At 36.1% G+C, this 25,740-nt stretch overlaps 1 protein-coding gene across 1 annotated transcript in view; it reads left to right on the top strand.

Annotated features, from left to right (window-relative positions):
* The window catches only part of zgc:113232 (uncharacterized protein LOC541546 homolog), a 43,782-nt gene that overhangs the window by 16,007 nt on the left and 2,035 nt on the right, over positions 1 to 25,740 (top strand). The window contains exons 12-26 of the mRNA XM_042424422.1: positions 828 to 881; positions 1,573 to 1,626; positions 1,879 to 1,932; positions 2,878 to 2,922; positions 9,241 to 9,294; positions 9,401 to 9,454; positions 11,247 to 11,300; positions 16,178 to 16,249; positions 17,149 to 17,184; positions 19,344 to 19,388; positions 19,509 to 19,541; positions 21,378 to 21,524; positions 22,388 to 22,564; positions 23,315 to 23,405; positions 24,669 to 24,746. Of these exons, the coding sequence (XP_042280356.1) occupies positions 828 to 881; positions 1,573 to 1,626; positions 1,879 to 1,932; positions 2,878 to 2,922; positions 9,241 to 9,294; positions 9,401 to 9,454; positions 11,247 to 11,300; positions 16,178 to 16,249; positions 17,149 to 17,184; positions 19,344 to 19,388; positions 19,509 to 19,541; positions 21,378 to 21,524; positions 22,388 to 22,564; positions 23,315 to 23,405; positions 24,669 to 24,746 (1,048 nt within the window). The remainder of the gene's footprint in view (positions 1 to 827; positions 882 to 1,572; positions 1,627 to 1,878; positions 1,933 to 2,877; positions 2,923 to 9,240; positions 9,295 to 9,400; positions 9,455 to 11,246; positions 11,301 to 16,177; positions 16,250 to 17,148; positions 17,185 to 19,343; positions 19,389 to 19,508; positions 19,542 to 21,377; positions 21,525 to 22,387; positions 22,565 to 23,314; positions 23,406 to 24,668; positions 24,747 to 25,740) is intronic.

Here is a 25,740-nt window from a genome sequence, read left to right as displayed (position 1 = left end):
TAAAACATTTTAAAGCATGGATACAATAATATAACACTTAATAATAGTTAATATTAGACTGTTCCAACATCTTAGAGCATAAAAACTCTTGTCCTGCACTTTGAAACAACTGAAAAACTCCTGAGGAGCCGAACTGGTGCATACACTGCAAACATGTCAGACAATTAGGCTGCTTAAAAAATCAATACAAACAATTTTATCTAACTGACAGATCAGGTAGAAGAGTATTTGGAAATCACCTTGTGTTTTGGCGCCTATAGTGATCACTTTTGCCCACAAACAGCGGTCATGGCGGCTGCTTCTACTCATCAGCGAGCGGATGGAGCAGTGACAAACAAAAAAAGACTGTCGGTGAATTTGGGGGTTTCCCAGCCAACACATGCTGTAACTGTTTAACAACATCATCAACCATGTTGTTTATAAGCCTTATTAAACTGCAATTATGCCACTTTTTAATTAAAAAAAAAAACAGCTTTCATGTAAATACAGTTTTTATTCCAGTTTCACTTTTTTGAAAACTGATTTATTATTTATGTAAATTTATTTCTCACTTAAAGATCAACCACCACCAAAACCTTTAGTTGTGTTTTGCTTTTTTTGTCATGTGAAGCATTTTACGTCTTTAGAAGCGCAGTATGGATTAAAAATGTAATTGTTATTATTAATTATAACCTTATAACCCTTATAACATTTTTATTTTATGTCAGACTGTTTTAATATTTTCCTTTCCTGCTTTTATTTATTGTTGCTCTAATCAGTTTGACTATAAAGTTACACAAACTGAATTCATTATTTTTTACATTTATTATTTATTTGTTTCCTCTCAGGGCTCTCAGGGTGACGCTGGGCCTTCAGGGTCAAATGGAGGTGATGGTATCAAGGTAAAGAAGCATTAAACACACATTTACACATTTACAAATGTTAAATACAATCAATAAACTGTATTTTATGTCACCTGAACATTTTAACGACTTGCACAAATGTCCTAAAAAGATTTTAAAAAAGACAAAACTTTAGGTTTGATGAATATGTTTGATTAGGCGTGACTTGTTCCTCAAAGTTTAAAAGACATTTTGTTCAATCTCAACCTTTTGTTGAATATTCAGAATTTAAGAAGCTTTTTTGAAGTCTGAATGTGAAACACAGAGGGCTGAATAATTATCTATCAGCTGGTCGTTATATATACAACCTTTTTGTTTGCAAACTTAGGATTTTTTTCTCAACACTATGGTTCTTTTTTATTTTTTCCTTTTGTGGACATTTACACCTAAAATAGAGCAAACGAATATAAAAGTAAAGTAAAATAAGTTAGCGAGGTAACTGTACACTGCAAGAAATCTAATTCTAAAAATCTTATTTCATTATGTGACATTTTTTCAAACTTTTTCCAATAAAAACAACTACTTGTTTTATTATTTCTAAGAATCATCACACACTTCTGCAGTTCATACAACAGCTCAAGTTTTAAGTGCAGATTTTTGGAGGTTTATTTACACTAAAATCAGTTTTCTGTTTCATTTTTTTTTTTTCAATATCTTGTCTGATACCGTTGTCTGTGTGTTTTCTGTTCAGGGGTCCTCAGGTGACGAAGGCAAAGAAGGTCCTCAAGGACCAGACGGACAGAAGGTATGGAAATAAAATGTACTTAAAGGCCAGGAAAAAATGTTTTCCTGCCACAAAGTGTTAACTATATGTCTGCAGGAAGTTCATAGACAACAAATAGTTTTATAACTTGGTGATGCTCACTGCTCTAGTCTCTTTATTCCTCTAAAATTGAGCATACTGAGGCTTGTTGCACTTCCTTCTGCTCTCCAGAAGAGGTCGATAGAGGACACTGCTGACGTGACGTCTCTCTAACTGTCTTGTCTTGTTCCACAGGGTCAGATCGGAGCTCCTGGGTTTCCTGGTGACGTCGGCGAGAGAGGCTACACCGTAAGAAAGATCCTCTCTCATCAGTTCTGATCACTAAAATCAACTGAAACACTGGTTCCCAACCTGAGGTCAGGAACCCCACAAGGGGTCGCTGGATTAGTCAAAGGGGTCACGAGATGACTGGACAGGATAAGACAACAAAAACATATTTCTGACACAAGTTTTCCTCTGATTTTTGCTTTATTCATTGTGAATTGCTGTATTTTATCTCCTCAAGCCTCTTATTCAGATAAAACAAAATAGCATTTAGCTGGTAGATAATGTGATGTGTGATGAGAGGCCCCAGGTAAACTTTATTTTATTTTAAGGGGCCACAAGCCAAAAAGGTTGGGAAGCACTGATCTAAACTCCTGAATATTTACTTTGCATAGGATCACTCACATTTGGCTTTTTCCCCTAATTCTTTCCTTCTAATTAATTTTATTTCTTTGGAGACATAAAATGACTGAACTGGTTGATTATTATCATGGCTGACAATGAAAAAACTTTCTAAAAATATGCAAATTCACTGCAAACTTGCAAACACATCTACAATTATTTCTTAAATTTGTCTCAGGAGATTGTGTCTGTTTGATGCATTTTTTACTAAGAATGAAGCCTTTACTCTCCACTGCACAATCATACAGCAACACTCATTTCTCTTTATTGTGTTGTGTCACATCGTGTTGCTGCTGTTCAGTCTTCTCTCAGTGACTTTCGATCCCTCTATGTGAATTGCATTTTACAGACTTCATCTCTCACAAGGAGCTGAGGACTCTTAGATGAGTCAATTATAAAATGAGACTGAGACAAAGTTACTGTAACTCAATAATGTAACTCCTTTAATGGCTGGTTTTTAATGAGTTTCTTCCCATGTGCTTTTACTCTGACTTGAGTACAGATTCAGTGACACAAGCAGTAGTTTGTGATAATCTGAGCAGAGTATTTCCTGTTTGTCCTCCTCAGGGTTATCCTGGACAGCCGGGGGGCTTTGGACCGAGTGGACCAAAGGTACAAACACACAGACGCTTCGACTCCTGCATTTTCTCTTTCAACTTTTTATTATTTTTTGATTAGTTTTACAACGTTCACACACTACAGGACAAGCAGATATTAATACAACTGAATTATGTATCACTGATAGGCAGCTGTTGGGAGTTTGTTCTCAGTTTACGTACCTCAGTGTGTGACTGTACAGTATGTGTGGGTGTGTATGGTTGTGTGGGTGTGTGGGCGTGTGTGTGTGTGGGTGGTTGTGTGGGCGTGTGGGCGTGTGGGTGTGTGTGTGTGTGTAGGCGGATGCACAATAATCTTTTCAGCAGTCTTGTCAGTCTGGTATCAGTTGCCAGTTTCAGTTTCACAGTGACACCCTTCATTCGTTACTACAGTTATCTCCAGGGAGGAAATACTGAAACCTCAATGACAAACCTCATAAAAATTCAGTCTGTCTGAAGCCCCAGAACATCTTATCTCAAACTCCTCTGACCAGATTCCTGTTAAATTTGTTGTAAATATTCCCCGAGGATGAATCACAGTGATTTATTGTGACCTGAGTTTTCTTCTAGCACTGCTGTCACATAGAAACCTAACAGGCAGATTGCCATGAAATTTACCTAGCACACTTATAATCCCCAGAGGATGAACCATTTCCGTTTTAAACACTTTATGTGCTTTCCTGTAACGTCACCCTCATGACAAACCTTTGGCTTGTACCTCCTCTATGGGTAAGGCTCTAAAATTAACATAATTGTGTAAAGCCATTGGTCCAAATCACAGATTGCGAAATTCAACAGGACAGGAAATCAGGAAAAAAAAATTGTTTTTTCCATGAAACTTTTGTATAATTTAACATCTCAAGGCCTCCAAAAGTTATTCAAATAAAATAGACTGGTACAAAAATGGTGATAACGCTTTGTTTTACAGGTCATTTAATTTTATGCTAATTTAATGGGAATTTCCTGGAAGTTATTCGCAGGTATTTCACTTTAAATTTTTAGAACATTTTATGTTCAATTATAAGAAAAAACAGAAAAAAAGAGTTGATTTGTTTTAGTTGGTGAGTTTTCTTTGTGTAGTTTTGTGTGTCAAACTACATATTAGCATATCAGGTTGTTTCTTAAAAACTCTATAATGAGCTCACCTGAACGCTACCAAATTATGTAACCCTTTCAAAATAATGTCCTCACACAGCAGCTACCTCTAGAAACGTATTGAAAAACCCAATATATCATTTGACACACAGAACTACACACAGAAAACTAAGTATTTATTGTGTATTCAAGAACTGTTAAGAATCACAAGTATGAAACCAAATATAATGAGTGGGAAGTTTCCAACTAAAACAACTTGACACATTTTTTCTCTTTTTGTCATAATTTGTATGAAATGGCACCACCGTCTTTACTCAGAAAATTTCCTGAAAAACTTTTCAGAAAAACAGAAAAAAGAGTTAATTTGTTTTAGTTGGTGAGTTTTATAATGACCTCACCTGAACACTACCAAATTATGTAACCCTTTCAAAATAATGTCCTCACACAGCAGCTACTTCCAGGAGCGTATTGAAAAACCCAATATGCTAATATATCATTTGACACACAGAACTACACATAGAAAACAAAGTATTTACTGTGTATTCAAGAATTGTTAAGAGTCACAAATATGAAACCAAATATAATGAGTGGGAACTTTCCAACTAAAACAACTTAACACGTTTTTCTCTTTTTGTTATAATTGGTATCAAATGGCACCACCATCTTTACTCAGAAAATTTCCAGGAAATTAGTATAAAATTAAGGGACCTGTAAAATGAAGCGTTACCAAAATGGTCAGATTTAACTTAAATGTCAACATCAAACTAAATATCAGTGCAACCCCTTAAAGGGGGACTGCACAGGAAACTGTGTGAAATCTGATAAATTACCTCAAGTGATGTCACTTGAGTCAGCGTTGGTTGGGGTTGAAGACTACAAGTTTGAAAACTGAAGAAAATCTGTGTAGTTAGAAAGACGTGAGGTTGCCAGACCTCTGCAGCAGCTCCAGGATACATAACACGCCTAAATCTCCAAATGACAAGAGTTGCGTTGTGGGTAGTGTAGGCGTCAGAAGAACACGTGGCATAAAAAAGTGGAACCTTTGGTGTTTTTTTTTTAAACTGTCCATCACTGAGTAGATCAGTGGAGTACTCTCTTAAAATACCCCACGAGTGAAAAACAAAAACAGAAACACGTGTTATTGCTGAGAACAAAACAGGAAGGTCTTGTGCCAACATGTGAAACCCAGTATGATTGTTCACATGATTACATGACTCACCAGCTTTGCGCGAAAGGTCACAGATTTGACCTTTACAAATACCCTGTGGACTGCTGATGTGTTTCTGAGTAAAACCACAAACCAGCTTAGTCACTGTGACTCTCTATAGGCCTGAAATGCACACATAGTAATATCATAACCTTTCACTCTGATACCAACAACTCACAATGGGCTGATCTGTTGAATTTCAGCCACAGAGGGGCTTTAGACAGTACAGATGTTGGTTTTGAAATAACTCTGGTGTGTTCATATGTTGGTGGGAAAGTCAAACATCTGGATGTTAATAATCACTGGATGAAGTCAGGAAATCAAACCCAGAAGATAAAACATTTTGAAAATGTGAATGTCCTGCAGTTTAACAAGCTAATGTTTGGAACTTTATTTCCATGAATTGATGTACTGTTAGTATTGGCAAAGAACATAAGTGAAATACAAGGTGAATTTGTACATAAAATGTGTTTTTTCTACCATATTGACAAGGAAAATTTCAACATTTTGAGAAATAAACGTATTGGGTTTCTTTCAGAGAGTGAGATGTTTAAAGGATACATTCGTCATTTTTCAAATGTGTCTTAAAACAACAGTCAGGTGTCCATATGAACAGTGAAAGAGGTTTTCCTCGCTGTAATCATTCCTCCTGTTCATACTGGATATTAAAAGATCCTTCAAATGTGCTTTCAATGTAAGTGATGGAGCCCAAAATCCACAGTGTGTCCACACAGTCATTTAAAAGTAGATGTGAAGCTTATATGAGTCTTCATCAGTCTGAGTTAGTCATATCAAGTGGATATCTGACACATTTACAGTCTTTTTAGCATCAAATTCCCTCTTTGTGTTTCCTCGGACAGTGTTTCCCTGTTGAGCTGCGGTGGAAGTATAGTAACAAAAAGAGGGACTTTGGCACTAAAAAGACTGTAACGTTGAAAGATATCTACTTGATTTGACTCATTTGGATGCTGAAGCTTCATATCAGCTTCAGATAAACTTTTAAATACATTTTTGTACAGGAGGAGGACTGTGGGTTTTGTTCCCGATAACTTACATCATTATGAAGGGATCTTCTAATGGTCAGTATGAACAGGAGGAATGATTACAGCAAGAAAAACAGGTTTCACTGTTCATTTGAGCTCCTGACTGTTGGTTTAAGACAGATATGAAAAACTGTGAACCCGTCCTGACCATAGACTGTATAAAAATATGGACGTAGTTACCGTGACGTCACCCATTGGTTTCTGAAGAGCGGTTTTGAAGCTCAAAGTGAGCCGCTCCGGCCGTCGCCATCTTGGCAGTGCGTGACGCTGCCTAACTCCCAGCCAATCAAAAATGGACAAAGAGGCGGGCCGAATGGCTGAAACAAGCCACCTAGCGGCTGGCGGACCTGTCACTCAAAGCAGCCATGTCCTTCATTATGCATAACATTACCGCTTAATAAAATTTAAACGGGTGAGTTATAAAAAAATTCACCCCCCGTACAGTTGTCATGAAAGGAGAAATTAGCTACAGAGACCAAAACCGTTTTTTGTACTGGGCTGTAAACATGTTTATTTCTGCTGTAAAGTTGGACATTTTAACATGGCGGTCTATGGGGATTGACTCGCTTTTGCAGCCTCAAGTGGCCATTCAAGGAACTGCAGATTTTGGCACTTCCGCATTGGCTTCATTTTACAGCCCCAGAGGTTGCCGCTTGGTCCTGATGTTAGTTTGGCCTAGCATAAAGCCTGGAAGCAGGGTGAAACAATTAAGCTGGCTGCTTCCAAAGCTCAAAAATACATCTACCAACACCTCTAAAGCACACTGATTAACACCTTATATCTTGTTTGTTTAACCCATAGATGAACAGAAGTGTAAAAAAAAACAAAAAAAAAACCAGATACAGTTGGTGAGCAGGTTTTGGTTCATGTGATTGTGTGAAAAAAAAGCAAACAAGCTCATTTGTCTTGACTTTTGACTGATTTTACGGAAGACCAGAGAGAACAAGCTTCAATCATCTGTTTAGTTATTGAGTTTGAGGAAATTATTTATCGGTGATCTTGGCATAACAAACAATGATGTCCTTTAATAATTATTCCAAGATTACAAGAAACAGATGGTTTTGACAGCTTATGTTAAGATCACTGAATAAAATCTTTTCTTTGACCCCAACAAATGATCAAATGATGTCAAATGATCACATCCTGATCACAAGGAAACAACATTATGAAAATTCTCTCTGACTGTCTGTATAATGTGACTTTGAATGTGACATTTTTAAGCAGGAAATGTGTGTTCTGGATTGAAAAACAGATATTGTCGGTTAATCAGTAGTATCTTGCTGGTACAAACTCTGGAAACACTAGCTTTCCCAGTGGGACAAAAGAAAACTTTCCTGAGTATTTCTGAAATTTAGAAATGATACATCTTATTTCACATAATACAGAACTGCCCCTGAAACTTTCACTTCCAAGTAAGAAAAACACCAAAATTGCTGCAAAGTTTTTATATTTTCACTTTTTTTTTCCCCCAAGTCAATTCAGGCCAAATGAAGTGGGGTAAGACAGAAAGTAAAAAACAAAAGTAAAGATGCAGATGAATCAGTGAGATATAATGAGAGTAAAGTACAAAGTGGAAATGAGTACATACCAAAACTATGACCACTATATTTGTTTATGGGCTCATATCTATAGATTATCAGTGACACATGAACTGAATGACTTAAACTGATTACATTTCCCTAAGCTGTGTCTGCTGCTTTAAGCTCTGTGGGAGTGAAGAAAAACAGTCATTTGATATATTTTTTAAACTGTTTGGAAATGTCTGCAGAGGCATTTATGGACATGTTCAGTCATAACATGTTAACACTTTTATTTCATATTCTTAACGTGTAATTTAGGTACACACAGACTTTCACATGTCTGACAGTAATATCTGATGATGTTCAAGTTTTTTTTTTCCTTCAGGCTGGTACAAAAACACAAAAAGTAAAAACAAGTAAAATCTCAGAGTAAAGGCAGTGAGTTAAAAGTGAAACCAAAACTGCAGCCACAGTGGGGTGAAGGTGAAACTAAAGATAAACAAATCAAAATAAAAAAAAAAAAAATTCCAGTGTAAGTAAAAGTGAAAGTAGTTCCCATTGTTTTCACCTGGCTCACATCCAACATGTTGATACCAGAGTTATTATACAGAGCAGCAAACAGACCTAATGCTTGTTTAAGTTGCACTAACCTTCTGCGGTGTTCATACAAGTCAGGAAATTTGGTGCTGACATTGACTTTTCCTGTTGTTCCAGCAGGATGTACGGCTGGATTTATCTCTACGCACTACATGAAATACCTTTTCCACCAGATGCAGCTTTTATTTCTGTTGCATCACCTGAGCATAAAACTACCCCATGAAAATCCACTGACGTTTCATTTAGCACCACCAACAGGTCCAAACTTCACATGTAAAAGTACACACAAATAAACTAAACTATGGAAGCAAAGTGGGAGTTTCTGGCACAACTTCACCTACTTCCAAGGTCACATTGTAGCATGTAGAACAACTTTATTGTTAGACCATAAAGTTGTTCTATATACCACAAGTGTTGCTGGAGTTTTTACCCCCAATAAACTAAACTAAATATTAGATTGAGTTGGAGCACAGTTCAGACAAAGTCCAGCTTAGAGCAATGAATGAAATCATGTGGGCTGAGTTTAACATGTCCTGTATTCTCCAAACAATGGTCTCATTTTCTATTGTGTCACAAGTGTTAGTCTTTGTATTGGTTGAGCTTTTCAGAGTTACATGTGGAATGAAATTATTTTGGTTTTAGGTAACATTTTGCTTTCTTTACTGTAAAAAAAAGTCTGTAATCTCATGACATTTACATAAGTTTCCTGTCAGTTGAAGCTGCATCGTCAGTCTAATCAAGGTCCAGTATCTGTTGAAGTAGATGTTACAGAAAGCTTTTACTGTCCAACCTCGTTCCAACCATACAAGTAAACCCTGCACAGTGTTTTCTCTTGGTTCATTCTCTCTTCTTCTTCTTCTTCTCTCTCTCAGGGGGATAAAGGTAAAGACGGCCTGCCAGGCAGTGACGGTGCCCCTGGAGAAGATGTGAGTCCATGAGATCTAGATTCAGAAATATATACACACTGTCTGGTTATCTGTGCTTCCCCTAAATCAACAAACCTCTGTTTGTCACTGGTGTTTGTCTCCTCAGGGTCCTTTAGGAGTTCCCGGTGTGATGGGAGAGCCGGGACCGTTTGGTGCCAAGGTAACAAACACAAAGGCTGCTCTGTCTGAGAGCATCAACACAGCATGATCTTTATTAACGCTTACTCAATATCTTAGTTTAGTGAAAGATTATTAGCAACAACAACTCAGCTGTTACACAGTTCCTCTGGCATCATAAAGTTTATGTTTACTTTTTGTTTATTTTAGCACAGTTCTTATGTTTTAGTTCAGTTTTTTTGTATATTTTTTATCTATTCAGTGTTGTTTCCAACACAGTTCAGGTGCGTAAGATCAAGAACTCTTAACTTGGAAAGAAAATAAAGAATCCTGCACACCAGTGATCATTTCTATTCACTTTATTGATAACGTTTGCGTCCTCAGACTAGGTTTGCATTTTATTTGACTAAATGTCGTTAATAAAGTTAGTGAAAGTGATGCAAAGTATGCAGGATTCTTCGAAATCTTTCCACATCAAGAGTTCTTTATGAGAAATGACACATTTCTTGCACCTCTGAGCTTCAGTGACTGTAACCAGAGATTCAGAAAACTTTGTCACTGCAACCGGGAACAAAACACGTCACCACAACTAATGAAATGATTCAAAATTGATCTAAAATCCAAAATGTTATTGAGTCTATCCAACAAGCTCTACAAAGCTCAATCTCTAAGTTCAACATGCTCATATGCTGCATTTACATCTTATCGCCAAACTAGGAAGAATCGGAAAATCTCCTGTTATTCTGGCTGGAGCATTGATGTATTGATCAAAGATGGTTACGTACATTACTAGCCTCATAGTCACACCAGCTAAACAGAAATTAACTTATTTGTTTTGGTTCATTAACATCTTACAAACAGAGATTCGCTACTTTTTAATTAGCTGAAACAAAATGTATTGTTGTCACTTCTGTAGCTCTTTTCAACACCGAGATATCATAGCGACCATGAATTGTCGTTATCTCTAATGTGAAATTGCACTCTGTCGCTTGTGCTTATACTACTTGAGTGTGGTATTAGACTCACCGCAGAATCTGAAGCTTTCTGAGACTTGTGGTGGCCCCTTCTCCTAAAGATATTAAGGATAAGGTTGTCTGTGGCAAAAATGAATAAGACATAATTTGAGGAAATGATTCATTCTTTCGACAGTCTTGTCTAAAGGGCAACAGACAACAGATTATGATGATCCACATCAAAACAGCCACAACTATTGTTTTCTATGCAAGCCCCACTACTGTCACAGTAGTACTACTGTACTGACTTCTTCTTCTGTGTTTAAGATGTGACTGACGTGCATTGAATGGCATGATAGTCTGCAACAAGGCCAATCTGTGTTGTTGAGTAATGAACACTAAAGTCTGTTTTCCTACAAAATGTCAAAAATGAAACATACGTTCCTATATCATTTATATTTTAAACTTTTATTACATTGCCAATTGAACATATTTTATATAATTACAATACTTTTACAAACTAATAGTATAAAGTATAAAGTATTAATTAGACCTGCGAGACTGCAACAAGGCCAGTCTGTGTTGTTGAGTAATGAACACTAAAGTCTGTTTTCCTACAAAATGTCAAAAATGAAACATACGCTCCTATATCATTTATATTTTAAACTTTTATTACATTGCCAATTGAACATATTTTATATAATTACAATACTTTTACAAACTAATAGTATAAAGTATTAATTAGACCTGCGAGAAGGTATAAGAGGGTTTAAGCTCCCGACACAACTCCTACAGTATGTTTAAAGACGATACTGTGACTTTTTTACTAAACAAACTGCCAAACATTTACTCAGTGTAATGATGTCTATTTTACTTTTGCAGGGCAGTAAAGGTGATCGTGGTGTGCAAGGACCTCGAGGCAGAGTTGGCGCCGTGGTGAGTGACCACCAGAACGATCCTTACCGTAACTCTTACATCGCAGATTTTGATTCCTGACACAGAGGAATAAACTGAACAGTTTGAAACACGTCCACCACAATATAGCGGGCAGCAAACTGGATAGTGATTAGAGAAAGTGTCCTGTAAGGGGAGGATCACAGGTTTGAGCCCTCATAACTATTTTCATAAATATTCAGTCCAGGGACCCTTGAGAAATAAAATAATAAAAAATAAACACATTAAAAATACAAAAATTACAAAAAACACATAATAATCACAAATTTATGAAAATTAGGTTACAAATTGCTAAGAAACCACTAAAACAGTAGTATAATGTTTATATTCCCAAAGTCAGAAATCACCTATATTGATCTTCTAAATGAATTTATTTACAATCAATAGGCTGACAGGTTGTATAATATCCTCTTTGTCTCTAGAGGAACTTTGTCAAGTCCGAGAAAATGACATAGTATCACTTGTGTAATCTGCATTATCAGCGTTTTTGGAGCTTGACCTTAAGTAGAGGCTTAAAGTCAAGATATTTCAATCTCTTCTGCTTTAATGTTGACCATTTTCTCTTTAATCTGTCTCTGGGAATTCCCACAACTTTATAGACATGCAATACTCCCTGACTATGAAATTTAGCCTGTGTGCGTTTTCAGTATTCTTCTTGCTGATCATAATAGAAAAAACTGAAGTGAAAATTAACACGAAGGAGGGACAGTCAACAGTTGCTCTGCTTTCTCATGAAGAAAACAAGGAAGTTCCTGTTTGAGAGAACAAAAGCAAATTGTTTAATCCAAGAGCCAGTGACGTCACTAGAGATTTATGGTTAGGGGGGCTGAGCCTTTACCAAGGGGTCTGGGAGGAGGATTTTTTTTTTTTTTTAATGACCCCAAACTGTTTGTCATGTAATTTAGAGAAGCAATAGGTGTAAAATCAACACAACATATCTGTCTCTTCATAGTTTGTTATAAGCATGGATCTAATATGACTTAAATGCTTTCCATCCACTTACAACAGGCACAGATCAAGCAAAGGTATTGAAGTCAAGGAATGCTATCTCCTCTCTCTTGGATATGTTTCAGGTCCAAAGTATGTTACTCATACACAGACTGATGTTTGATGTGTGACCTCTAAAACTAAAAATGTCATAAAATCATTTAGGCTAGTTTATACCTAGTATGAGTAATAGGCCTATGTCATAAAATGTCATATATCCATCTACATGTTGAGGAATTGAAGGTATAAAATAGTGTTATGATCAACACAGTGTGATCTTTTCACTGACATTAACTGATTATAAACAATAATCTACGTCTTCTGATGATTGTTCCAAAATACTTGGAAAAGGAGCATATAAAAGCAAAGTATGTAAAGAGCTGTCAATAACATTATTTATTATTTATTAATCTCTTTCACTCGTTCACACTTTGGCTGGCTGACTCGTCAGCTAGTTAGTACAGTGGAGACTGCTTATAGTGATCATGTCTGTCTGGGTCAAATTAATCACTGTAAGCAGATGATTATTATAACCAATGTTTTTCTTTTTCTTTATTTCTCATGCAGATTACCATCTAACTGACATTTTAAGATGAGAGAAAGAGAGAGAGAGAGAGAGAGAGAGAGAGAGAGAGAGAGAGAGAGAAAAGCAGTGGTCGAGTGAGCTAGAGAGTGGATGAGGAGAGCGAGCAGTGGCAGTGAGAAAGCCGGTGAATGAGAGGGAGAAAACACTATTTTCTGATTGTTTCACAGCGATTACAAATAAACACACCCACACCCCGCACCTCCACACCCCTGATAATGATGCCGCAGCCGCTAATTACGATATCATATGTGTATCATGGGAGTAAGGTAAAAAATAAAAATAGAGTTACCGTAATTTTATCTTTTCCCCCATGTGAACACTGTAAGCGGACTATTGATTACTATAAGCAAATTATTTAAACAGCATTTGTATAGGAATGATTCTGACCTGACCTTTTTGATCCACATAAAGAGGTTGATCACTGTACTGTGATTATATAAGTGGTTTCCACTGTATTATGTTAGTGTTATATAGCCTGTCCTCTTGTCTTTTCCTCACTTAAACCTAAAGTTAGCTAATGTTAAGCAAGTAACAAACGAATAACAACTTGATAGCTCACTACATTGACCATCATTTGCCACAAATTCATATTGGAGCGTGGTATCTTCACTCTGTAACTACTTACTATTTCACTCTGTATATTATGTTTGTCTTGGTAAAGTCTTCGCCAACATCTTGTCATCTTGTTCAGTGGTTTCTGACTAGCGTTACAGTCTCTACCGTGGGCTCTGAGTGGGCAGCACAGCCAATGAAAACGCTGGATTAGAGCAGCAGCAGCCTCTCCCAGGTCCTAGCGCCCAGGGTATATTTGGGTATATTGTGAATTTGGATACACAATGGCACAATTCAACCGACTTTAATGAAAAATGAATGAGAAAAAACTATTGATGATTCAAACTAATAATGTACATTTATTTTGGGGGGGCTAAAGAAAATTTAAGGGGGGCCAAAGCCCCCCTAAAACAGGCCTAGCAACACCCCTGCCAAGAGCCCTGACAGAGAGACATGTTTAACTCTGACGTCATGCACAATATGTACTGTAGCTCAAATAGAAGACAGCAGTCATGTAGTTTGGATTTTATTTAAGTAGCAACTTTGATACAGGAAAAATGACGTATGACCAAAAAGTGAAGTCATTAAGATGAGATCACAGTATCGCTTTCTGTTACAGGTCCCTTAATTTTCAACTTATTTTCTGGAATTAGAAATTTTCCGGTATGTAACAGTTAATTTTTAGGACGTTTTACAGAAATGGTGGTGCGGTTTTGTGCGAATGATCAGAAAAATGGTTGGGTTGTAGTTTCATGTGTAGTTTTTTCATCATTTTTTAAACAATTTACCAAAAGTAGTTGCTGTGTAACTGTTCATTCTTGGGACATTTCTTTGAAAAGGTTATGTAATTTGGTTTCCGTCAGTTAAAGAATTGTTAAGAGTCTAATATATTACGATTTTCTGCAAATGTACAACTAGGAACCCAAATATAATAATTGGGTACTTACCAACTAAACCTACTTAACACTTTTTATCATTTTTCTTATAATTCTACACTAAATATCCTGGAAATTAACTGTTAAATATCAGCAAATTACATCGAAAATTTCTAGAAATTTGTTATAAAATGGGCCTGTTAAATAAAGCACTAAAGAGATGACTGAGGAGGATGAAATCTGACTTATCAGCAGATAAATAAATTAATTAATTAACCAATTAAGCAAATTGTCAAACAGATTAAGAAAAACTGAAATTCATTAAGTAAATACACAAAGTAGTAAATAAAATACCAAAAGAAATTGAGAAATATTCAGAAAAATGCAGAAAGAAACAGACAAATACATTCTGAATCTTTTTTTTTTTTGCCACCTCAGGTTTTGTGATCAGGTGCAGACTGATCTTACTCACAAATGCAAATTAAGGCTGAGAATCATCTTATCTTTCCTTGAATATGAAACTTCATACTCAGTTCAGGACACTTTCATGATGTTTTTCATTCTACTGTTCATGATCCAGCAGGCAGAAAATGATCCAGCCTCAAACATGAGCAATCAAACCAGAGGCTGTGATACAGATCAGCCGATCAGAAATCAATGAGGAAACAAATCATGAAATGGGAGCAAAACAAGAAATAACAAGAATGTTTTTTATTACATTTATACATTTATTTCTGAAGAAGTCAGTTGTGGTCATAAATCTAAAATTGAAAGTAATTTCTGATAATTGAAAACCATCTGCGGTTCCTCTGCAGTTGGGAAATTTCCCTAAGTTGAATTCTCAGAAGTTTCAAGCTTTTATTTTACATTGATGTGGTCGAGTGACAATGACTGAGAGAAATAAGAAAGTACACTTGTCCTCGTTCTCACCCGTTAAATATATATATATATATATATATTATTTCGATAGTGAGATTCCTCAGTAGTTGAATGGTTTTAACAGTCAAACCGTTCAAACACTTTAACTTTAGCCACTAAAAAGAGATTAGACGGTTAGATTCACAAAGAGAACAGTTTCATGGTGGCCTTTTACTTTTGTGTCTTCAAAACTCATGTAACAGTCAAGTCTTGCTGAGATATCACATCAGTTTATTTGCATTGATGAACTCAATCAAAAAAAACCCAGAATGTCTCACCATCACAGTAAAGACAAAGCTTTTGTTCTCAGTTCCTCAAAAATTTGACATTTTAGAGATTCAGGGTTTCCCCCTCAAGTGTTTTAAACTTCCTCATATCTTTTTATGTTAACTTCTCTCTGCCTTTACTAAGTTGTGTCTAAGAGAATAATGTCTCTTTTGTGTTGTTGTAATTTCTTTTTCTAAATATATTATCATTTCTGTACATTTTCAACTTGATGCTGCAGAGGAAGAGAAGAAGCTCATCAGGATCGAGAGTCATAATCAGCATATTACTGTAAACATTATTATAGCACGATTATTTTGGGTAAAAAAAACTAAATATATAATACATACATATATTCCTCAGAATTCATGACTGAACGTTCTATGAAAAGAGATAAAAGGAGAAAAATTTGCTAAATAAAAATTTGCTGACTCACCTGACTGTAAATTGAATGGTTTGTGATATTTTTGACATATTTTAAAGACGTTGGATGACGTCAACTTGTGCTGTAGGATACTGTGATCGTCATTTGTCATTTGTTTGTCTTCTGATGTTTTATAGGAACAAACGATAATCAATAACTTGAGAAAATAATGATTTGTTGCAGCCCTATTGTGAATTTCATTTCTTCATCGTGGATTACTCACATTGCTTGATTAATTGTGTCTTTCCAACAGGGATCTGTAGGAGAGCAAGGAGACGCTGGAGTACCAGGAAAACAAGGACCAAAGGGCCTGCAGGGCCCGAAAGTGTGTAAACACAACATCAGTCAATACAATATTCAATACAAACACACAATATAACCTGCAGATCAGCAACATCTAGCCTGATACTCATGTATCTGACATAATCAGAGGCTTCTCTGCCCATAAACACAACATTAAATATAATCTGAAATTATTAACATAACCTGAACTGAAACTGGAATTACATGAAATTTAAAACACACTGTAAAATCTAAAGTCCGTGTAAAAATAGAGAAAAAGTAGATGATACTTTATCACAAGGGTGGAGACCTGATTCACTTTTACCGTCTAATTAGTCATTTTTAAGTCAGCAGCTTTTGTGTTTGTTCAAATGATTATTCCTCTTTTTGACGGCTTGAGTAAATGTCTCAGGGGGAGTTTTGTAATAAGCTAAGGATAACTTATTTTTCTTGTTTGCAGTTTAGTAGTTAAAGTTTAATTGTAACTTACTGTGACTTTGGGTGTTTTTTGATCACTTTTTTAGCCCTCAAAACTCAAAAATGTATTAATTAAATGTTTTTTAATTGGGTTTTCAAATATTTGGAGGACTGGCCAACACACAGAGACACACACTCACAAGCCATTAAAACATAAGGCAAATACAAAATAAACACACACAAAAAACAAAAATTTAAGTAAAATAATAATAATAATAATAATGATAATAATAAAAACATTATAAACAAATATTAATTAATTCAATTACATTTAAAAACATATATACTGCAGTGATTCTACAAGGTTGTAGTTATCAGTAACAAGCATTAAGTTATATTTCTTGCCATATAGATGTTATTATAGTATCATTAAATGGAGTCAAATTTAAAGTGACATTGCATCATTAGGTTGCATTTTTAGCTCATGTTGAGTGATGGAGTTCATGCTGTTTGTTTTGCCTCCAGGGGGCCAAAGGTGAGACGGGACCTGATGGTGAGAAGGTGAGTTACTCAACATCACTGTGAAACACGTCTAAACCATAGACTGTACAAAAATATGGATGTTGTTACCGTGACGTCACCCGTTGGTTTCTGAAGAGCAGTTTTGAAGCTCAAAGTGAGCCGCTCCGGCCGTCGCCATCTTGGCAGTCCGTGACTCTGCTTAACTCCCAGCCAATCAAAAATGGGCAAAGAGGCGGGCCGAATGGCTGAAACAAGCCACCGAGCGGCTGGCGGACCTGTCACTCAAAGCAGCCATGTCCTTCATTATGTATAACATTACGGCTTAATAAAATTTAAACCAGTGAGTTATAAAAAATTCACCCCCCGTTCAGTTGTCATGAAAGGGGAAATTAGCTACAGAGACCAAAACCGTTTTTTGTACCAGGCTGTAAACGTGTTTATTTCTGCTGTAAAGTTGGGCATTTTAACATGGGGGTCTATGGGGATTGACTCGCTTTTGGAGCCTCAAGTTGCCATTCAAGGTACTGCAGTTTTTGGCATAAACACAACATTAAATATAATCTGAAATTATTAACATAACCTGAACTAAAACTGGAATTACATGAAATTTAAAACACACTGTAAAATCTAAAGTCTGTGTAAAAATAGAGAAAAAGTAGATGATACTTTCTCACAAGGGTGGAGACCTGATTCACTTTTACAGTCTAATTAGTCATTTTTAAGTCAGCAGCTTTTGTGTTTGTTCAAATGATTATTCCTCTTTTTGACGCCTTGAGTAAATGTCTCAGGGGGAGTTTTGTAATAAGCTAAGGATAACTTCTTTTTCTTGTTTGCAGTTTAGTAGTTAAAGTTTAATTGCAACTTACTGTGACTTTGGGTGTTTTTTGATCACTTTTTTAGCCCTCAAAACTCAAAAATGTATTAATTAAATGTTTTTTAATTGGGTTTTCAAACATTTGGAGGACTGGCCAACACACAGAGACACACACTCACAAGCCATTAAAACATAAGGCAAAAACAAAATAAACACACATAAAATAAAAATTTAACACGTCTAAACCATAGACTGTATAAAAATGTGGACGTAGTTACCGTGACGTCACCCGTTGGTTTCTGAAGAGCGGTTTTGAAGCTCAAAGTGAGCCGCTCCGGCCGTCGCCATCTTGGCAGTCCGTGACTCTGCTTAACTCCCAGCCAATCAAAAATGGGCAAAGAGGCGGGCCGAATGGCTGAAACAAGCCACCTAGCGGCTGGCGGACCTGTCACTCAGAGCAGCCATGTCCTTCATTATGCAGAACTTTACGGCTTAATAAAATTTAAACGGGTGAGTTATAAAAAAAATTCACCCCCCGTACAGTTGTCATGAAAGAGGAAATTAGCTACAGAGACCAAAACCGTTGTTTGTACCAGGCTGTAAACATGTTTATTTCTGCTGTAGAGTTGGGCATTTTAACATGGGGGTCTATGGGGATTGACTCGCTTTTGGAGCCTCAAGTGGCCATTCAAGGAACTGCAGTTTTTGGCACTTCCGCATTGGCTTCATTTTACAGCCCCGGAGGTTGCCGCTTGGTCTAAACACGTTTTAACATGGAGGCAAAAATCAACGAGGAGTCAAGAGTTCTCTGTTCTGACAAAAAGTTTAAAAAACCTTAAAGTGGTGGCTGATGAGATGCAGCTTGTTTCTGTAGTGAGTCAGAGCTGTATTTCCTCGAGATTCAGAAATGTATTCAGGTACTTCAGGTAATCATGTTTATTTCAAACAATCTCATGCACCTGTGAGTGTTTGGAACAACAAATGTAAATGCAGAAAGTGTTTCTTTCATTAGAACCCTACAAATCTCCCTGCAGCCTTTTAACAGCTTCATAGTTTCATTTGTGTTCATTTCCTTTTGATTTATGGGAGTAAAGTAAGAGGCGAAGCACAGGGAGTCCTCTTTTGTGGTTGTAGAATAAAATAAATTCTTATAAATGTCATCTTCAAAACAAACAGCATGAAAATGTTTCCTACAAATAAAACAGACAGGAGTTTCCCTTTAACCTAGCGACTTCTTCTTTTGTGCACGTCTTTCCTGTTTTGAATTGTTTACTTTAAGAGAGCCCTTTACTGAGCCTGTGAAGCTGTGTAACTTGAAGAATCATTGCTGACAGTAACTGCAACTTCCTCTTTCGTCACAATGTGTGTTGTTTTCTTCCTGCAGGGTGCAGCAGGGAAGAAAGGCATTAAAGGTGATCAAGGACAGAAGGTGAAATATCTTTGTTTACAGTTGGATGATGAAACTGTACTTTCCATTTTACTTCTTCTTCCTACATCTGCTGGATTTTACTAACAGATTAGTTTGTTCCTCCTTCTCCTTATCTTTCAGGGAAGCAAAGGTGACGGTGGAGACAAAGGACAGGTGATTATTTATTTTCAATATTTTACCATTACATCATAGAAACACACAAACACACACACACAATTTATCAAACTGTTTAAGTAAAAAAATGTGGACTTAAGTGAAACCTAAAAGTCAAAATCTTTCACTTTTACTCACAAACTTTGGAAAACTTAAAAATCCCCCAAAATTTAAGACAGCTCCAGATGTGTGATCATCTGGTTCAAATCATTCAGGATCAATATAACGTTGCTGAAGCAGCGTCAGTAAGAATACAGTCGTCTGTTATTTGTATTTGAACATATGATCGGATGTTACGCTGCTTTTTCCTTTTTTTTTTTTCTTTTTTCTTTTACATTTACCAGGAATGCAACAAACATTAACAACAAATGTCTAATCATCTCCATCGTCTGCACCCGTCAGTGTGGAACTAAATTCTCATTATTATGTGACTTCTCTGACGTACTTTGACTACTAACAGCACAATTTGTTTCCATTTCAGTCAACTTCCTGTTATTTCATCCTTTTTATATATATATTATTAAATTATAAATACAGTAGGCTCAAAAACTTTTACTAGATTGTTGTTCGTTTCACATGATGATTATTCCTGCAGATTTATAGATTTCACACAAATGAAATGAACTTTTCAGTAAATTATGTTTTATGTTTTTCAGAATAACAACAACCAAGTAAACTGAGGATGTTTTAAAAAGAATAAAGCAGATAATTGTTTTACTCATAAATTGACTCTTTAGAGAATTCTTAAGAAAATGTTCCATGATACAAAGATCAAAAATATAGACAATTACCAATTTCTAGTCATTTTTTAACAATAGTAGGCATATATAATATTAAAGGACAGGTTCACAATTTTTCAAGTGTGTCTTAAAACAACAGCCAGGTGTCCATATGAACAGTGAAAGAGGTTTTCCTCGCTGTAATCATTCCTCCTGTTCATACTGGATATTAAAAGATCCTTCAAATGTGCTTTCAACGTAAGTGATGGAGGCCAAAATCCACAGTGTGTCCACACAGTCATTTAAAAGTTGATGTGAAGCTTATATTCAGTTAGTCATATCAAGTGGATATCTGACACATTTACAGTCTTTTTAGCATCAAATTCCCTCTTTGTGTTTCCTCGGACAGTGTTTCCCTGTTGAGCTGCAGGTGGAAGTATAGTAACAAAAAGAGGGACTTTGGCACTAAAAAGACTGTAACGTTGAAAGATATCTACTTGATTTGATTCATTTGGACGCTGAAGCTTCATATTAGCTTCAGATAAACTTTTAAATACATTTTTTTTTGCACAGAAGGAGGACTGTGGATTTTGTCTCCAAGAAAAACAGGTTTCACTGTTCACTCGAGCTCCTGCCTGTTGTTTTAAGACAGACTTGAAAAATTGTGAACCCAACCTTTAAATGATGAACTTCAGGGCCCATTTTTTTATCAAACTTCTATAAGTATTACACTTGAAAATGCGCTACAGAAAACTGTAAAAGAAAATTTAAGAGCAACTCTCAGGTGATTGCATGAAGGAATTGCATATCAGAGATATGGATTAACTCTACAGCTGTTTGTTCTTTCTTACAGTTCAATCAGTGGCATATTATTATGCAAAAAATATAATAATTATTTTCCTCATTAACTCGGAAATTAACATTAATCTAATATATTTATGATGTTGGGATCGAATAACAGGAAATCGGCTGAAATGGAAACAAAATTCTGCTGCAAATAAGTAAAATCAAAACTTTGAAACCACTTTGGTGAGTTTTTAATTACAATTTGCTTGAAATTTTAAATTTGGGCAACAATGACCATATCATCACAAAAAGTCTCTCTCTTTACTGACAGCGTGGACCGAAAGGCGCGGTCGGTCGTAACGGCGTCCCCGGCCCCGTGGGTCCGCCTGGCATCCCGGGAACCAGAGGAGAGCGAGGCCCCATCGGAGACCCGGGAGTCAAAGGCCGAGCAGGACCCAAAGGAGTGCAAGGTCCCTCTGTGAGTAACAGTCAGACACACAAACACATATGTCATTGTGTAAAAACTGCACTCAAAGAAACAGCAGTTAAATAATAAAAAAAATAATCAAATGAACAAGAAGATGATGACACAACAATTTTGTCCTTTCCATCCACCCAAAACATTTTTGATTCCTCAACTTTCACCAAAAATTACCTTTAATTTAAAGTCATATTGTTTCTAAAGATCTTAAAGTTAATCTGAAAGAATAATCAAAGTATTAAAAAGAAGAGAGCATAGAAACCTTAAAAGGCTGCTTCCTATGAACTGGAACCTGTTTTCAGAGGAACTGGACCTGAATATCACTGATTACATCGAACTCTGTGTTGACTCTGTAACTCCAAGAAAAGACCAGCACAGTAGTTTTTATCCTGAGTAATCTATTGTACGTTTTATCACAATATTTATGAGATGTATGATATATTGTACTGTTCAATTATGGTACTATACAACAGCAGCATTGTGTCCAGGGGAAATTTCCCTCTGGAACAATAAGGTCTTATCTTATCTTACCTTATAAATATATCTTTGGCTCAACACAAACTGGCGCCAAGTGTCTCTGTTAGTTTAAGACAGATGCAAGTGTCATTTTCCCGTCCAGCCCCCACGTTGTTGAAATAGCAAATGCCCTTCTGCCCATCAGAGCGCCCATGGGCGTGTTGGTCTGAAAATGAGGTGTGGTCAGGCACATTGTTGACGCATTGCTATTTTGAGGCTGCAGAGTCCTTGGCTACTTGCATATTTTCTCAGAACTTGATTTTAAGACTCATTAGAGGATTAAACGATGAGTGTTATGTAGCAGTGATAGAGGGAAGATAAACCGAGTGTTTTCTGTCCTGCAGGGTCCTGGTCTGACTGATGAGCAGGTCCTGCAGCTCTGCAGAGGTGTGGTCACAGCCCAGATCTCCCAGTACGCCTCCTCCATACGGGCTAAGTGCTCCCAAGGCTGCCCCATCAACAACCGGACACTGATCGGGCCCCCAGGAGGCCGAGGGCCAACAGGATCAGCAGGCAAACCTGTAAATCTTACTTCTACTGTACCTCACGACCACAATGGTGGAAAATGTGGCTTTTTAAACTCCCCAGATTTCCTGGAAAAACATGTGGATAACAGTCTCTGTGTTGTGATTTTATAAACACCTGAATATCCAATGCCGACCTTGGAGGTGTGAATAATTAGAAATTATCTTTTTCAATTTTTTAACAATTTTTTACTGAAAAAATCTTTTAAAAAAGAAGATTGTTTTAACCCGATTTTCACCTGGGGTTCATGTCTCCACATTTATTTTATTTCCTGTTGTAAAATGTTTACATAGTTTACACCAAACAAGGTGCAGATGAAGAGTATAACTCAGAAAATCTGCTCAGATGATTAGAGAAAGTGAGGTGTAATACAATAAAAATCTACACAAAAAAATTCCTCCTGTATACTTTTACACATTTTAGTGATGTAAACATGCACATATGTAAAAAAAAAAAAAAAAAAAAAAAAAAGACTGCACTGTGTTAAATTATTTCATTTCAGCTGTCTATAAAAATCTGAAAGCATATTGTAATGGAGCGAATAAACAAATTTCTGCTTTTTGAAAAATACAGAAAAACATTTTACGTACTGTATTTCTCTTTAATTACACAGATTTTGATAGAAATGTTAAATTATCATCTCGTAGTGTATCTCATAGAGCAGAACCATGACAATCCTGATACTATAATATCATAAGTCTCTGCTTCAGGACTAATTCAACACCATTTCTGCCTCCATCTATCAGGGTAAAGCAGGAAAAGCCGGAGCGAAGGGAGCCAGAGGTGCTCAGGGCGACAGAGGACTGGAGGGAGACAAAGGAGCGCAGGGTGACAGAGGTAAGGGTTTTTTTTGTTTTTTTTTACTTTATTATTTTTATATGCAAAATAAAAACAAACACATGAACTTAGGGAAAACATCTTGAAATCAAATCAGAAATTGGACACACTTTCCCATTCGCTTGAATAAGTAAGTATGTCCAAACTTTTGACTGGTGCTGTGTTTGTCTTCTCCATTTATTTTGCAGTCACTTTCTTCCTTTGGGATAATGTCCATTTCTCCCACTGCAGTCACACAATGTGTGTCAGTTTTTCCATCAAATAGATTTCCTCGACTATCTGTGTCCACTGATCCAGAGTTGGTGGTTCAGCTTTGCCCCATTTCCATGTCGAAGCCTTTTTACGAGCCACTATTAATATTTTAACCAGATATTCATCCTCTGGCTGTACAGGACCAGTTGTAAAAATACAAAAATAAAGCAGAGAAATATCCATAGGAATATTGTACCTTCATATTCCTTTCATTGTTGTACATACTGTTTCCCAGAATTTGGTTATTTTTGGTAAGATCAGCTTTTTATTCTATTTCCTTTTTCATACATACAGAAAGCCTCCATGTAGATTAGTTTATATTTGTAAAAATTTCCATTGCAAATACAATCCAGAGGAATTGTGGATAAAGGGTACTGGGTGTGAAAGGTGTCGTGCCCTAGAGATCCTAAATCATGTCCTCAAATTACTGTAACAGAATTCTCACCTCCTTTCACTTCATATGGCCTTTTTCACCTTGAATCTTTCACTATGGGCTGATATTTGTTAATATATTCACAGATCCCCTCCAGACGTGTTTTAAAATGTATATAAAATGCTCTACTTTAAATAATACTTTGTGTCTGATATGATTTTTCTACAAAAAAAAGTTAAATTATCTCATTAAAATCCTTAAATTGACATCTACTCTTTCTCCCTTATTAAAAATTTCCAAATCTATTAATATGCAAATGTTTTTCATTTTAAAAGCAAAAGCTGTTGGACACAAGATGTCTCCTGTTTCACTGTAAAGTTAATTTTCAGTTTTTGTGAACTGGAGACTTCAAGTTTCCACATCACACTGGTCTAAGTTGCATATTTGACCACAATTGACTCCAAACTGGTGGTGATGTCACAAATCCTGCTTGTAGCTACACGTATTAAACTGAGATTTAAGGTGAACTCAGAGAAATTTACCCTGACAAGATCGTTATCTGGAAAAGATGAATGGAGCTCTGTGGTTTTGTGTTTTATGGGCTTTTCCCAGAAGCTCTTTGTGTTTTTTCTCAACAGGTAAAAAGGGACCTAAAGGTGCTGCCGGTGATCCAGGTACAGGCCTGCCAGGACTTGATGGACCACAGGGCCTCAGAGGTACGACACAGTTGATCTCCACACAATCATTTATACACCAATCAATAAACAGCAGCTGGAGACACAATCTGTATCATAATGATTCATCACAGTTTAGTGTTTGCTAAACATAAAATGTAAAATATAACTATTGAAGGAAGCCCTGTTGCTATGTTTTTGTGTATTTTTTGGGCTGGGAACATTGGTGAAGGGACTAGAGGTCTTTTTCTGGATGATTAGAAGTGTCTTGTTTTATTTATCTGTAAACAAAACAACAATAAACATAATCTATAAAATATATCTATCCTGCTGATAGAGTGTTAGTGCTTTACAGTAGCTTGCTGGTAGGTGGAAATCAAACTTTTAATATTTGGCTTTGGCATTTTTATCAGTTTTTCCCCACAAACTTTTACATCATTTACAGCAGCTCATTTTACACACAAAAGCTTGTATATGTTGTTTTTTAAATGGCTGATAGTGTCAGAAATGTGTATATTGTGTAAATACAGTAATATCTGTAGTTCTCCATAATAATAATAATAATAATAATAAACTTTATTTATAGAGAACTTTTCATACAAGAGGTGTAAATAAAAGTGCTTTACAATAAACTAAAATATTTTTTTTTTAAAATGAACACATTAAAAAGTCAAAAAAGTAGATGATAAAATATACAAGTGGAAGTGAAAAACAGAGACCAGTAATATAAAATGAGAGAATTAGCGAAAAAAAAAAAATAAGAATGACATTAATTAAAAGTCAGATTAAATGAATAGGTTTTCACCTGCCGTTTAAAACTGTTCACAGAGCCTGCATCCCTTATAGCTCTGGGGAGGGTATTCCCTATTAATTTTGGAGTATAGTTAAAAAAAAAAAAACTGTGATACCTATTCTCTTGTGTGTATTTGTGTGTATTTAAAAACCCAGCAGTAGAAGATCAGAGAGCTTGTGAAGATTAAAAAACGATAGAGAGCCTGCAGTGTAGGCCAGTCTCAAACCATTGAGAGCTTTAAAA

This window comes from Thunnus maccoyii, chromosome 10 (assembly GCF_910596095.1).
Source record: "Thunnus maccoyii chromosome 10, fThuMac1.1, whole genome shotgun sequence".
Taxonomy (NCBI): domain Eukaryota; kingdom Metazoa; phylum Chordata; class Actinopteri; order Scombriformes; family Scombridae; genus Thunnus; species Thunnus maccoyii.
The sequence above is the reverse complement of the archived record's forward strand: the minus strand, read 5'-3'. Positions and strand labels throughout refer to the sequence as shown.